Below are 17,045 nucleotides of genomic sequence, written 5' to 3'. Positions count from 1 at the left end.
TAGTTGTCACTGTTGTTTTAGCAGGCCCAGGCTGGGTTCAAACCCTCCAACTTTGGTGGATGTGGCCGGCACCCTACACACTGAGCTATGGGCACCACTGATACGAACTTTTTTATTCTCAAAATGTTATGCATATTTTTATTGTGTTCCTCCTGCAGTTAATGCCTCTTCCAACTTTCTTTTCCTGGTTATTACACTAAAAGATTTAGCTAAGTCATCATCTGTAGAAAGCCTTCCCTGCAGAAAGAGATTAGGAAAATGACCTCATCTGTATGATTCCTCAGTACCTTTCATTGTCACAACCTCACCTATAAAATTATCTACTCCATCTAGTCCACACATCAAACTGTTAGCCTTTCAGGTTGGGCACACTGGCTCACACCTGTAGTCCTAGCACTCTGGAGGTGGGTGGATTGCCTGAACCAGAGTGAGACCCATCTCTAAATATAGCACTCACCCTTATGCGCCTAGAACTTAGAAAAGTTCCTTGAAAATGTTAGATCAATTATAGTAATGAGGATTAAATAATTTAATATAAAACATTTGATTATTAAATAAATGGTTATTAAATAATCAATATTATATTCAATTATTAAATATAAAATGAATTTTAAATATTAAAAATATCTAACTAGTCTGTACGTTTGCTAAAGTGCAGTGATGTTGCTTCTGTACTTTAGATAAATAAAGTTAAATCATTCTATTTATTCCTTGAAGGGTACATTTGGGTTATTTCATTAAACTTTTAGATTTGCAAAACATGTTGGATTACATAAATTTTTTTTACTTTTTTCATTGTTTGGGATTCATTGAGGGTACAGCATATTAGGTTACACTGATTGAGGTTGTTTGGCAAAGTCCCTATTGTAATTGTGTCCTGCCCCTAAGAGTTGTGCCATATACCTTGACCCCCGTCCCCTCACTTCTCTCCTCTCCCCAATTCCTCATTTCCCTATCCCCAACCTTGTTTTGGATCATCTACTGACTTCATATTATAATTGAGTATATTGGATTATTGCTTCTCCATTCTTGTGATGCTTTACTAAGAAGGATGTATTAGGTGAATCCAGGTTAACACAAAAGATGTAAAGTCTCCATCTTTTTTAATGGCTGGATAGTATTCCATGGTGTACATATACCACAGCTTGTTAATCCATTCCTGGGTTGGTGGGGCATTTGGGTTGTTTCCACATTTTTGGTGTTTATAAATTGAGATACTATAAACAGTCTAATGCAAATGTCTTTATGAAAAAATTATTATTTTTTCTTCTGGGTAGATGCCTAGTAATGGGATTGCAGGATCAAATGAGAGGTCTAATTTGAGTTCTTTGAGGATTCTCTGTACTTCCTTCCAAAAAGGTTGTGTTAGTTTGCAGTCCTGCCGGCCTTAGTTTGAGGATGCCTGAATAGCTTTGAGACTTTTTTGATGTGGGCTATTCTTACTGAGGTTCGGTGACATCTAATTAATTTTCTTATTTATAGAAAAATAAGTAGCAACATCATAAAAATTACCATAATCAAATTCAACAAAGTTATTGGCAAAAATAATTTAACACAATTTTCCCACTAATACTTACTAATAAAAAATTCTATTTATATAGCCAACTGTTATGAACATTAATACTATTAAAACAATTGTGAAAATATTTTTAACAACTGTGAAAATTAATAAACATTTTTTATATCAGGAACGTAAAATAATCCACGTGAAGTTTGAATTCCAGGCAATGTTTCAATAAGGTTGATTTTAAATTGACCCAAATATTACATGCAGATTCATTACAGGAATGTAAGACATGTTTGATTAGTAAATGTCACTGATCTTCTTTAACGTCTTACTCTCTTCTTAAATGTTATATTGTAGTTCATAAATCACGAAATTTATATAGTAAGTCATAGGAGTAGGAGACGTTTTGTATACGTTTTGAACATTCTCAATAAGATTTATTTTTCCCTCCATGAAATTTCATAACAGATGACTCTTAGCTTGCTAGAATTTTCTTTACTGCATCTCTTTGCATCAGCAAGTTCTTTTTTTTTTTTTTTTTTTTTTGAGACAGAGCCTCAAGCTATCACTCTGGTAGAGTGCTGTGGCATCACGGCTCACAGCAACCTCCAACTCCTGGGCTCAAGCGAGTCTCCTGCCTCCACCTCCCAAGTAGCAGGGACTACAGGCACCTGCCACAATGCCCGGCTATTTTTTGGTTACAGCCATCGTTGTTTGGTGGGCCTGGGCTGGATTTGAACCTACCACCTTAGGTGTATGTGGCTGGTGCCTTAGCCACTTGAGCCACAGGCGCCAAGCCCATCAGCATGTTCTTAAGAACACACATATATGATTAAGGCTTCAACATGTATATAAATATTCTGTAAATTTTTAATTGGTCTTTCTTTCTTTCTCTCTCTCTCTCTCTTCATTTTTTTTTTTTTTTTTAGAGACAGGATCTCACTCTGTCTGTTGCCCAGCCTAGAGCACAGTGGCCTGTTACCCTGTTACCTAGAGCATAGGTCACTGTTACCCAAACCTCCTGAGCTGAAGTGATCCTTCCACCTCAGCCTCCTAAGTAGCTAGGACTACAGGTATATGATAACATGCCTGGTTACTTTTTTTTTATATTTTGTGGAGCCAAAGTTTTGCCATGTTTTCAGGCTAGTCTCCAATTCCTGACTTCAAGTGATCCCCTGACCTCAAGGATTCCTAATGCGCTAAGATTATAAATGTGAGCCATTGCATGTGGCCTGTAATATATTATTAAACAACTTAATACATATATTAAGCTTAATAAAATTAAAGTAGAAAGGCAAAATAATAAAAATGAAGAGATAACACATTTGCTTAAGATGCAAGGGATTTTAATTGACCAAGCATCAACTTTGGCCTGTGATTCCTATTTTATAATTTTTAATTTTTTTTTACATTATATTCAAAACTAATAAGATTTTAATCAAAAAATAAATATTTATGAGCATTTTCTTTCATAATTCATGTCATTATACTTATAATTTAAGGTAATAAAACACTATGCTACATATTGATCTCATTCAAAGTACTTAGATACTTATTTAAATATCAATTGGAAATATAAATAATCGCCCTGGTTGTTTTGGTAAGGCTAAATATCTTACTGTTAAATGTCTTGAGCTTAAAGAGTCAGATTAGATGCATTTCATATCTATATTAACTTTATGTACCATGGCATAACTCCAAATAATGTATCTTCCATTGCTCAGAGCTCAATTTAAAGGGAAATACAACAGTTAATGTGTGTGTGTGTTTGGCATTTACTCCATAATTAATGTAGATGTGGTATCAATAATTTTGATAGTTATTCCCTTCACCACCAATCTTTAGCCCAAATTATTCCAATTTATAATATTTTGAGTAAGAAAAGAAAATATGTTGAGTACACTTCTTTTCAGGGGTATAGTTTTCATCATCTCTAGCAACAAGTGACCTATTTTTATATGTTAATATTATATTTGTGTTCCAAAATCTATTATATAAATTCATATTTAAAAACATGAATTTTAAATGTTTTTAATTTAAAAACATCATTTTAAACCAATGATGTCATTAAGGATAAAATTAAGAAAATAATTTGAGTTCCTCTACATTTCATAACTTTCTCTTGCCCTTCCCAGAAGTGGGTTGTCTACAGCAGGGTTGTCCTACTTTGTAAATCACTACTGGCCTCCTTATCAAAGCAGAGTGAATACAAAACTTGGGGCATTTCGACTCTCTCTCTAGAAATTTGGAATTGAGATTGAGACAATCACTGTCTGATTGTGGCTGTGATAAAAGTAGATATGATGCATGTTTGGTCATGTGGCCAATCTGCAGAAGAAAATATGGGGTAGAAAAACAGCACGATAGAAAAGACTGAGTATGTCTATCCATTACCTACAGTCTGGGTTGGATGTGTCTCAACTGGATTCCTTAACTTGGGGTCTTGGACATAACTCCTAATACCCTTGGGCTTAGGGTAGCTTAAAACAATTTCTGTGATGTGTGCAGGCAAGAGTTTTTCTCCAATGATAACGATATCTTTTTCATTTGGAATCCACCAATAACTTGGGGTTAGTTAGCATTGTATAAGTTTTTTTATCATTAGCACTCTATATATTTAGTTAGCATATGTAGTAGGCATATACATACATACACGCATATCTCTTGTATGCATGTATAAAAAGCTGATGTCCTTAATTTAAAATACTCAGTAAATTTTTAATTTTAATTGTCATATTTGAAATATAGTCTATTTATATTGGTCCAGGTAGAATATAATGATCTAATAGATATTTATTAGCCCAAATAATATAAATTCAGGGCTAGGTTAAATTGGCAACAACATTTTTCATTGATGAGGACAGATTCTTTTTAATGCAGAATTAATGATTCTACTCATTGTGTTGGATAACTCTTAAAGTCAGTCTTAATCATTTCCATTATCTCAAAAATAATTTAATAGAAAAGACTCACATTCTTCAGAAAATCAGCCTGATTTAGTGCAGACACCATTAAGATTCTGGACTCTGTCAGGATGCTGTCATCCACTTGCTCTGTGATCAAAGCCAGTCATACCCACGTCCCTCATCTATGTGATGATGAGGAGTAAAGCTGTGTAGCTAGTGGACCATTTTCAGTGGATTTAGATCAAGTGATACACCCTTTTATAGATAAATGAATCTAAAATTCTCTAAAAACAGAGAAATAATAGAGACTGGGACTCATTTTTACACTTTCTTCTTATCCACACACGACTGGGGGAAACCAGAAGAATTGGAAATGCTCTCACATCAATGTTCATACTGCGCCAGGACTGTAGATAAATGGAAACTATTTTTAGCAACAAAAATATGGCACCTTAGCCCTTCTTTTAGAAATGGATGTTCTTCAGGTTCACACAGAATTTCACACAGAATAGCACAATTTAGAAAACCCTGCAACACAAGGCAATTGGGTAATGTGTAAATTGGCTATTTCCTTTCAGAATCAGTATGCAGTTTGGCTCCCCTCGGACCTCTGTAACAGAAAAATAGCTGAATCTCTACCTCAAATTTAAATTGGAAAAGAGAGAAAGAAAGTCAGCCACACATGACTGGGCATTTTAAAGAATTCTAATATAACATCCAGCTATGTGTTATATATGGAGTAATAAAAGGCTATAGACATTTTCTAGAAATTTCATACATCCATGTCAACGTTTAACACATTAAGTGCCATATGAGTGTGTTTAACTTAAGCTAGTTTTGAGTGTTGGGCCTTATGAAGTGTAGGTACTTCACACATCTCTTTCCATACCTTAACTTAATAAAACACTGTGGCTTCAAGGAAATTTTTTTCTAGTGTGGTAATCAATTTGTTAAAAAAATTTGGTCTTATGTATAATTACCATCTTACTGAATAACCACATTTTAATATTTTTGCTGTTTGTCTCAGAGTTTCCTTCTTTAACCTCTTTCATCCTGACTTTTCCTTGCTAAACCCACATCTTTTTGCAGAGTTGACTAATTTCCTCACTCACTTATTCTTTTTACCCCTTAAATACCTGCTACTTTTTAATCAATTTTCCTATGCTTACTGCTATCTCCACTTTCCTTTTCTTTTATCTTCATGTTCCGTTATGCTATTGTGTTGAAGCATATTTTCTTTATCTAATTTCCTTCCACTCTTTCCTTATCCATTATCCTTCTCTCTCTCTCTCTCTCTCTCTTTTTTTTTTTTTATTTGAGACAGAGTCTCACTATGTTGCCCTCGGTAGAGTGTCGTGGCATCACAGCTCACAGCAACCTCAAACTTGTGGGCTTAAGCGATTCTCTTGCCTCAGCCTCCCAAGTAGCTGGGACTACAGGCACCCACCATAATGCCTGGCTATTTTGTTGTTGTTGTTGTAGTTGTCATTGTTTAGTAGGCCCCAATCATGTTCGAACCTGCCAGCCCTGGTATATGTGGCTGGTGCCCTAATCACTGAGCAAGAGCTATGGGCACCAAGCCTACCCATTATCTTTTAAACATGTTTATGAGTACAGATATAAACATACAAGCACAACTTTTTGTTTCTTTCTGTCAATAATATTATACACATATGAACCAAAGAGGCATTTTTCCTATTATCATATTATTATAATGAAAATATCGATTCAAAGTACCCACTTGAAATCCAAATGTGTTGTTCTGAGATCCATGTCGTGGCACACCTGGGTTGTCACATGATGTACGGGTGGGTTCTAAAATAAAGATTAAAAGCATAATAGTGTTTTAAAACTTATAATAGACATATTTTTCTAATAAAAAATAATTTCAAATGATGTGTGATTTAGTGAAAGTGCCATGGGTAATAATAAAGAATGTAAATCTAATAGCATCTCTCCATGGACAGAAGCCTGCTAATTTTGAAGCAAGGAGTTCAGGTAGAATATATTCGATATGAATTATACAATTCTTTTTTTTTTATAAAGAGTTTTTATTTGTTTCTTAAAAAACAAGCCCTAAAATGTGGTGTGAAGTATGTTAAATTCTTTCAAGCAGTCTGAGTTTTCCATTTTTCTCTGAGACAACGTATTCTCTTGAATGCCAAGTTATTTCTAACCTTAGCATCTGAAATCAAACCAGAGATTAGGAAGGAGAACATTTGGGGGTATGTATAGAAGTTGCACATGAACTTAAATTGCCATCAAAGTGGCTATTCTAATTTAAAAATTTAGTGAACAATTATTAAATTGTTTAAAAGAAAACAGCCTTACTTGGCCATTTTAAGGTCCACTCTGAATCCTTCTAGTGGAAAAGCATTTGACAGATAACTAACTGTGTGAATACAAAGTTAAGGAAAAATAAAAGATACGAAAGAAACACACATGCAGAAAAATTTGCTCAAAGACCTTGTTAAATTATGATTTCAGGTAATCAATATTCCCTTGAAGAAGATTTTTTTTTTCCCCAGAAACAAGATATAGTAATTTGGATTTCACAGATACCTGTAAGAGATTCAGCTATAAAGAATGGTACTGAGAGTTGGTTTATTTGTATGATCGGTTAATTTACCAAATACAGCATTGAATTTTAGAATTACAGAAATGTACCTACAGCCAATTTGAAATCAGCATATGTTTTGAATATTTTTGGAATAAGTCTCATTTCATATGAATATGCTTTATTAACTATACAGATCTAAATAAATGTTGGTACTTAATAATGACATTAAACTCAAAGCTTTCTTTTTTTACTTTTACTGATATTCATCAAAATTACTTTGTGTTTCTTCTGAAAGCTTAAATGCCAAAAATAATGTCATATGTTCTACTAATATTCATGTTCAGTGCCTTCTAACGGCTTCAATATGTTACATTTGTTTTTCATATTTAGCAAGCTATAGAGTATAGACTGAAGAAAACCATTAACTATAACTGCTACCTATTAATTTCAAAATTACTGAGCATAAAGAGCCTTTAATGAATGTTACCTATGCAGTGAGGAGATGAACCAGTCCAAGTGCCATCTGCTTGACATATTCTGGTGCTTGATCCCACTAATATGAAAGGAGGATTGCAGCTGAATGAAACCTCGGACTGGTAGATAAAGCTTTTGCCTTCTCGTTTTCCTTGGGCAGGTATACCAGGGTCACCACAAAATTTTGCTGCAAGTGAAAAGAAAGACATTATAGAAAGGATTTAGAATTTGGCAGAGTACATGGTTTTGAAAACCAGTGATACTACTGGGAATATTACACTGAAGCGACATATCTTTCCTAATAATCCATCCTAATGAAAATGTCTTTCTAGCTTATAGCTCCATGAATACATACCAAATTAAAAAATCAGTATAATATCCAAATATTTGTTAGATTCAGATATTTCCATCTAGTGTAATAAATGTGGAGATGTTTATATTTGTGTTGTTATATGTTGAGCAGATTTCAAATCACATATGTATTTTACATAAAGATAGAAGATATGGTTATTGGTTTTATTACACTCCGAATTCTCTGAACAATTGGAACCCATATCGTATTACCTTCCTGGCTTCCTTTTCTAAATAAAGAAGGTCATCAGAGTTCATATCTCTATGAAAATAAGGAATCTCAATAGTCCACAACCATCACCAAGGAGATCAACTAGACAGACTTTCTAGACAAATTGATTAGATGATTCCACGCTACATATGTTTTAATTACTAAAGACAAAATGCTTATTCCATGTGGTTTTGGACACTTGGACATATATGCAAACAGAATAGGATTTCTGCTTTCATGAAGTTTAGTACTTGTGAGGGAAGCAAACAAACAAACATACTGAGTAACTTCTAAGGAGAAAGTCATGTGAGAGAAGGCAGCAGGTCCTATGAAAACAAAATAGCTCTGGGGAAGAAGGTGAGAACTGTATGTGCATGTGTGTGGTGGGCGGTAGGAGATGAAGGCAGTTTCCAATAAGTGACTAAAGTATTGCTCTCTGAGAAGAGATGTGGAAGAAATACAGTGTTTAGCCCCGTTTATATCTCACAGGAGGGCATTCTTTTGAGAATACACAGCACTGCTGAGCCCTCTGCTAGTCCACGTCTAGCAACTTGCAGGAAGATAAGGAGCCCAGTCTAGCCAGAGCGGAGGGAGCCGGCAGAAGAAGGGGGGAATGGGACCGAAAGGTTTCGAGTGGACAGCCCAGGCAAATACACGTAGATCAAATGCTTTCAATGTCTTTTACTGTCGTTAAAAAGCAAGAACAACAACAAAACCATCACCTATAATTTATAAATTTAACTATCTAAAATTGTTCTCTATTTTTAAATACACAGATTTAGCACCTGAAAGCTTATTTCCCTCTAAAGCAAACATACAGCACCAACCAAAAACTTTTATTATAAACATATAAACGTTGCCTTAAGATGGTTCTCAGTTGGGAGACCATAAAATGCATCATCCAAAGCAAGACACAGTTGCATCTTAGAAAAAATTCTTTTTAAACTTGAGACCATTTAAATAGATGTTAACTATTTACAACTTTTATTTTATTTATTTATTTTAGAGACAGAGTCTCACTTTATCACCCTTGGTAGAGTGTCCTGGCCTCATAGCTCATAGCAACCTCCAACTTCTGGGCTTAGGCGAGTTTCTTGCCTCCGCCTCCTGAGTAGCTGGGACTACAGGTACCCGCCGCAAAGCCCAGCTATTTTTTTTTTTGCAGTTTGGCTGGGACTGGGTTTGAACCCACTACTCTTAGTATACGGGGCCGACACCCTACCCACTGAGCCACAGGTGCTGTCCTATTTACAACTTTTAATGTCAGTTTTTAACAAATCTGTTACTGACTGTTATTTGGTGTGAGGAGAGAGAGAGAAACTCTGTTAAAAAAATAATAATCTTTTATCTCCATGTTTACCTGGTAATTTTAACTGTCTAATCACAATCATTATTATGACAAATGCCATCCTAAGAACTTGATTTGAATGAGCATTTAGAAACGACATGGATTTATTACAGAAAGAGATTTGATGGTAAATTACAGAGCATTCATCTAAGACAGGTTGGATAGAAATAAGAATAACTTTCCAGCAGTACAATTGATCTAAGAGGGTCTCTACTTTAAGAACTAATTTTGAATATAATGAAAGTTTATAAATAGATTAACCTAAAATTTGGAGTCTGAGCAGAGGACTATAATGATTACATTACATGAAAAATAGCTAAATTGGGGAGTACTGGTTTTTCTTTGAATTTTAACTTGGCAGTGAAGGTAGCTTAACCATCAGATATTTGTTCTAGAAAAAATTAGAAATTTTAAGTATGGAAATTTTACTTACGTAAGCACTGCGGGACTTCACCACTCCAGGTACCATTACCTACGCAGGTCAAAACAGCAGGAAAGGATAGCTCGTAGCCTGGAGAACAGATGTAGCTAATACTAAAGCCCCAGTCGAAATTTGTTCCTTCCAGCCTTCCATTAGAGATCTGGGGAGGAGCGGAGCAGGTAACAGCTGCAATTACATTAAAAGTGATTAGACACAGCTGTTGAAATATCCTGGGTGTGAAAAATATATAAATAAATATCATTAGAGGAAGCACATGTGCTAATTTAACCTTTCTGAGGACAATATGGCGTGACATGTTTTATTCTCCTGGTAGTATTCCTGAGACATCCCTGAAATTAATCCCTCCAGGATGCAACATTTTCTTGGCAACATAATGGCTACTGCTTGTCAGAGATTCTCTTACAAAATAGCAAGCTGCCAGACATGTAGGGGAAGGCAAATAGAAGGTGACCTTCTATCTAGTATACTGTAACTAATAAATTATTGGTTTTACATAAAATTATTTTCAATGAGCTTTAGAGGGACTGAAGACCGGGGCTACTTAGCTATATATAGCGTCAGCAAAGAATGTAGAAATAGTTCTGTGATGCTTTTGGAAACGCAGATCATTTATCTGATTAAATATCCAAGTTGATTGTATATAGTGTTGGATATGAGGTTAACACCTATTATAGGATTTATAATTTTTGAATTTTTTAAAATTTATTTTGTTCAAATTATTTCAAGACTTTCTCAAGACAAGATAGGTTGGATAAGTTAGAGATGAAAGAAAAAGGAAGCCTACCACATTCAAAATCTAAAAAGGAGGGCAATTGTATGATTATGACTAATAACATGTTATGAACACTCTTTTGACATTGGTTAAAGTTGCAATCATCAGTATGAAATTATGGATGTATAAAATAACTTCTAAATTATAAAAATCTGTGTTCATATATTTTCATAATTTCACTAAATATATGTTGACAGTGATAAGATTCAGAAACCGAATAATCAGAAACTAAAGAAAAAGATAAACTCTTTGGATTTTTTTATTAGATTATAAATCAGGGACATATTAATCTCTTAATCCATAAATATTTATCCAGATGCCTGAATGAGAAATCTCAGTTATTACAAATCAAAGTTATTATTCAATAATACACATTGCCTGACATTGCATTTATAATATTTCACAAGTAATCATAAAAACTGGCCATGAAAGACCCATGAGAATATTTCCAGTGGAACAGCAAACAGCTACGATAGCAAACTTGGGCCTCCATTGACTGAAACATTAATTCTAGATTGTATTCTTTGGACAAACAGGTTCTCTCCTTAAAGAAAAATTGGACTTCTATAATTCAGGCTGGCTGTTCTCAAATAATGGTTAGTTCTCTATCCTTGAATGTATAGACTTAACTGGATCAGCAAATTAGTTATAATCAGTAAGGTTAATAATATTAATAAAACAAAAGTAATATTTTTATTATTTTGGGTTGCACTAAAGTTCATTGTTGTTACTTACAATAAGATGCAGTGTTTTTGTAGAAAATCTCATTTTAAATCATATATATTACACTACAGTTAAAAAAATTGCATCAGCTATTGTAGTACTAGAAAAAGAAATGGAATTAAGTACTAAAAAATTACTCAAATGAACTTTATACTTGCATATAATACATAAGGAAATACGTGGTTACCATTTTAACGTGTTGAAGAAACTATTATCATACCTCTACAAGTTGGCATCACTCCACTCCATGTGCCGTTAGTGGTACAAGTCCTGATTCTGGAGCCGTTCAATTCCATCGTGTAGCCTGGCTGGCACATGTAAGAAACATTTTGTCCAACCACATAATCGTCTCCATATCTCAGTCCATTGGCTGGTACACCTGGGTCTCCACAACTGATGACTGTCAGTATTGGATTAGAAGAGCAGATGGTTAATGAGGCAGGTTGCTAATGAAAAGGAGTAGTAAGCATATGGCGTACTTAATATATAAGCAGGAAAAAGAAGTTATTGCATTCATTTTTAATCATAAAACATAAGCATATTTAAGCCACATACTGGCAATTCCAGATTACGATAATGGACGTTATTACAGATACTACACATATGGTTCAGAAACTGTCATTTAGATCCTGCAAAGGCTAGGTTAACATGCCAGAATGTTGTAGTGAACTCTAATGGAGTCACCTCTTCTATCCTGCATTATAAAACCATCCTATAGATTCCAGTTCCTACCGTAATCTTTAAAGTTAATTTCCTATACGTGCCTACTGAAAGCTCTTGTTTATCAGCAGTTTGACTGGACCAACAGCGTGTTTTCTGCATAGCACTAATCAACTGGATAGTATAATGGTTTTTAATAGAAACAATGTTAGGTCCCCAAATAATAAAGTATAAAACGTGAATTCATCCATACAATGTAGAATACATGATTTGTAGGTTCAATGCAAAGTAAAAATGCCATGGTTGGTAGTAGAGAAATCACTATCCTATTTTCATCAGATAGCCGCTAAACTAGGCATAAGAGTGATCTCCAACAAATTGCAATTTCCACTCTGGAATGCACTTGCTACCTGGATTGGAGGGTGGGTGAGAAGATGCATCATCCCAACTCCTTTTCCATGACATTTCCATGACATTGCCCGCCCGGGACAGGGACAGAGGCTTCTTTGCTCTGAGCATTCCCATCTTTATTCCTAACCCCCACAAAGGAACTGGACAACAGTGTAAGGCGAACTTCTCTCTACTGACAGCACAATTGACGGGCTGGGTTGGGGTTGTGTGTGGTCCCAGAATAGGAGCGGGAATGGGGAGGTCAGGCAGGGCCAGGGGAACCAGGCTGTGGGGGGCAAAAGACCAAGAAGCCACCCCAAGGATGCAAGGGAAAGGCAGGAAGGCAGGCAACACCTGAGCGGAGGCTCCACGCCCTCAGCACAAGCTCCACTGTCACAGTGAACTTCAGTTACAAACAAAAGTAACTGAAGTTCAGTTACAAACAGTTAAAAACAAAAGTAACTGAATTATTAGAATTTTGAAATGAGTATCACAGTGCATTAAACTCTAAGCAGAAGACTCTTCTGAGCATGGGGTGCACTAGTCTCATGCCCATGATGCTAAATGCATATGTAATATTACGATGTATTTATGATGCCACCCTCAAACTTTCAAAAGCTTAAGAGAGCTGAGAAAATACAAAAAACTCAAAATGGCCTTTAGGAGTAAAACATAACAAAGATGATATTATACACAAGCCGTTCACCAAATAATTGTTTTGAAGCATACAGTTTAAGAATGATTTGAGCAATGAGTTGGCTAAAGAAAAAGAAAAAAAAATAGGTTATACATTTTATATTCTGGAGACAAAAAAACTATGTAGTACGATTGCCTTTTAATCTACTAAATATTTTTATTCATAAAAGAGAGAATAATTTCCGCAGGTCAATCTGGATAATTTTCAATCCCTACCTTTGCCCTCCATTCTTTTCTCTCTTTAAAAGTCATTCTTTCAATATTGGAGGTCCAGGATTAAGGACTAAGTATGAATGATGGCATGGCAGATTTAATAGCATTTCACTTACACTGTACTATTAATTTACTATGAAGAAGTAGGAATGTCAAGATTCCTTTCATGTTATTCTAATCTGTTGAGATTAAGATGTTTTAAGATTATGAATAATGACATTTAAATTAAAGAACAATATTCAGGGCACGCCACCTGACAGTTATTGGAGTCCTCAAGGCAGTTTGCTGAAATCAAACTCCTTGACTGTTTCTGTCTCGGTCCTAATTAGAGTTTTGTATACAATATGGCTTTTCTTCCTGTGATTATTGATGAGGAAAAGATTGTTTTTCATGATACAATGAATTGGACAGGAAATCAAATAATCTTGTTTGTTTAATAGAAATCTGTGTTTTCTTTTTTCTTTTTTTATTAAATCATAGCATTGCATGTTAATGCAATCATGGGGTACAAGGGGCTGGTTTTACATACAATTTGAAATGCTTTCATCAAACTGGTCAACATAGCCTTCACGGCATTTTCTTAGTTATTGTGTTAAGACATTTATATTCTACACATAGTAAATTTCTCATGTACCCTTGTAAGATGCACTTTAGGTGTGGTCCCACCAATTCCCCTCCCTCCATGCATCCTCTCCCCTCCCCTCCTCTCCCTCTCCCCTTTCCCCTTCTTCTTGGGGTATAATTGGGTTATAGCTTTCATAAGAAAGCTATAAATTGGTTTCATAGTAAGACTGAGTACATTGGATACTTTTTCTTCCATTCTACCATTTAAAAAAGAGCATAAACTTTCAATTTATTTTATTTTATATTTATCAACTTGATGCCTAATTAGGAAGATGAAATTAAAGAGAACAGCTACAAATTTTTATTTTTGGTTAGTGCTTTACAGATTGGATTAGAATTTTGGCAAGAAGGAACAGCCAGACCAGTCCTAAGTCACTTGAGCTGAGACACAGCAGCCAAAAGAAAGGACAGAGGATTTGTTTTGCAGACACTGAAGAAAGAGTTCTGCAGGTTGTGTTGGCATCATGAATGGAATCCCTCATAACAAAAGCTTCAGAAGGATTTGTCTGGTGACTTGCTAATGAAGCAAAGGCTGGTCAAAGAGGCAGTTTCCAATAGCAACAGTCTTTGTACACAGCACCTGCTCTACAAGTTAATTCATTCACTAACAGTTTATTTTCAGCAACAACAACATAAAAACTTTGGGTCTTTTCAAGCAAAACCTTAGAATAGCTACATAAGACTTCACTTTAAACTTCAGAGACATTGGTGCATAACAGCTGCCGTGGTTTATTGTAACAAAATCTAAGATCACCAAAATCCTTAAACACATATCTATCACACACAGACACAGACATGCGCACATCAATAAACTCCGTAAAGACGAATACTCTGCATGTTATACGCTGTTGTAGTCTCAGAGCACAGTTTAGTACATGTCGCCTTTTAAAGGAGTAAATTCTTGATTAAAGAATAAATAAGCAAATGAGTATGTGAAGGAATGATTAAATCGTCCCAATTCTCAAAAATACATAAATTATACTAAGGATTTGAATTTGTTTTGTGGAAGCTTCTCTTTCTTCTATTATATGATTGATGCCCATTTAGCATTATTTCTGATAGATCTGAGTAAATAACCTCTTTACCACCAAAAAGACTTACTTGTGGTAATTCCAGTCAGTCTAAGCTGCTTCAAGCTACTTTCTTTTTTAACTTCTTACATGAACATTATAAATGTGAATTTTTTAATAAAATAAGATCACTTTATTCACATTCCTTAAAATAATTTATCTTTTTTTTCAATCTTATGGACATTTTTCCAGGTTACTACACATAAGTACATGTAACCTATTTTTGATGGCATGATATTCACTATGTAGATACAGTTTCAATATAATTTATGCAGCTAAACTCCTATGCACTGACGTTTGGACTGTTCTGTGTTTTCCTATCACAGACAATGCAGCCGTGCACATGCTTGCCTGGGCATCAGCACACACTACTCTGCCAGGCTTCTAGCGTCAAACCCAAACAGAGTTTTACTGTAGCAAAATGAAGCTCCAAAAAGATAGCTAAACCATTCCTATCACAATGCTTCTAATCTCCAAATTCAAAAGTTGGTTTCTTTTTCAGATCTGAGGAAGATAGGGTTTCTCAACCTTAACTTTGACACCATTAATATTTGGAACCAGATAATTCTTAACTGTGGGTCTTCTCTGTGCATAGCGGGATATTCAGCAGTGCCCTAGCATCTACCAGTGAGATTCCAATAGCACCTCCTGCCCTGCTCTGTGATAGCCAAATATATGTTTAGAAATTGCCAGATGTCCCCTGGGAAGCAAAATCTCCCTGGTTGAGAACCACTGCAGTGAGGGATAGCTCTGACTCCTTCACCCAGTTCCGTGTAGGTGTATGCCCTAGCCCTCTCTTATATGAACCTAGGCCAATCTCTCTGACCTATTTTCTACTAGAAAATATCTTTGAGAATTTTAATATTCTTAACAAAAATCCAGTAAACATCTATGCTGTTCATTTGGAACAAAAAGCTTTGGGTGTATTTATCACCTTGAAATGATTAGTTATGGTGGGCCTGACCCAAACGCACACAACTTGCCAGACACAAGGTTTTGGACACTGGACATTTTGGAAGCAGAAGTTCTGGATAACAAAAAAAAAAAAAAATTAAATTAAATTAAAAAAGGAAAAGAAAAGAAAGACAAGTGAAAGGAAAAGACAAGACAAGAAAGAAAAATCATCTAAGACAGTGGTTCTCAACCTTCCTAATGCCACAGCCTTTTAATACAGTTCCTGTGAGTCGCAACCCACAGGTTGAGAACCGCTGATCGAAAACTGGTGAGCACATTTCTTTTGAGGCCTGAAGGCCCTTGACAAGCCCTGTCTTAGCACTAGTGATCGTTTTTCCAAAATACTATGTGCACCGTGTATGCTGGGGGCTCTAGGTACTGTTAGACTTTGTAATGAATGGATTTCCATATAATTGGAATCTTACTGCTTTGGGCTCACACACATAAAAATGTATTTTTGATGAGTAAATAATTGTTCTTAGGTTTTAGATCTCTTTCTCAATCTGAACTTGACAGAAAATAATTTCACTGAAGTATAAAATCAGGGTAATGTTTTGAGCTACCTGATGTTATGCCAAATATCCTTTTCTTCTAGTTTGGTTTATGGGTGCTTTTTAACATTTATAGTTCTTTTGCCAAACTATGCATAATATTTGAATTCACGATGCATGTAATCTTTTAACCATACAGGAGAAAACCAGTTATCTTGAGGAAGCTTCTCTTTCCAACACTGATGATGGGTATTATAAAGATGTGTCTGCAGTTGCTGAACAATCGATAATTGGGAGAAGGGAAAAGTTTTTGCTCATGAAGCATATTTCCAGAAAAAGATTAATTAAGTAGCCTGTTTCTCAACTCATTGATACTCTGAAGCTGGTTGGATAGTAGTTGGTAGAATTTAGGTGAGTTCAAGGTGATCTTTTTACCAGTATCTCTGTTATGGCCAGACATGAGAGACTAAAGACATTCTTATTATTAATAAATTATATTTATTCCAAAAAAATTCTGAAATCATTAAAATAGAAAAAGCAAATCACAGCTGGCACATCCACATATGTGATTGGACTAGGGTTTTTTTAAAAACACAAAAAAGAAGTGTGTAATCTTAGGACTCTGGGATGCCTAAGTAGGAGGATCCCTTGAG

The 17,045-nt window shown here is 35.1% G+C and overlaps 1 protein-coding gene across 2 annotated transcripts in view; it reads right to left on the bottom strand.

Annotated features, from left to right (window-relative positions):
• CSMD3 (CUB and Sushi multiple domains 3) overlaps positions 1-17,045 on the bottom strand; it is a 1,080,374-nt gene that overhangs the window by 25,567 nt on the left and 1,037,762 nt on the right. For both annotated transcript variants that reach the window (XM_003782396.2, XM_003782397.2), the window contains 4 exons: positions 11,515-11,694; positions 9,791-9,964; positions 7,461-7,634; positions 6,155-6,228 (listed from right to left, as the gene is read on the bottom strand). In XM_003782396.2, coding sequence (XP_003782444.1) covers positions 6,155-6,228; positions 7,461-7,634; positions 9,791-9,964; positions 11,515-11,694 — 602 coding nt within the window. The remainder of the gene's footprint in view (positions 1-6,154; positions 6,229-7,460; positions 7,635-9,790; positions 9,965-11,514; positions 11,695-17,045) is intronic.

The sequence above is a fragment of the Otolemur garnettii genome, unplaced genomic scaffold (genome assembly GCF_000181295.1).
Source record: "Otolemur garnettii isolate 467f Iridium unplaced genomic scaffold, OtoGar3 scaffold00004, whole genome shotgun sequence".
Lineage (NCBI taxonomy): Eukaryota > Metazoa > Chordata > Mammalia > Primates > Galagidae > Otolemur > Otolemur garnettii.
Note: the sequence above shows the minus strand (reverse complement) of the source record. Positions and strands in the feature narration are given on the sequence as shown.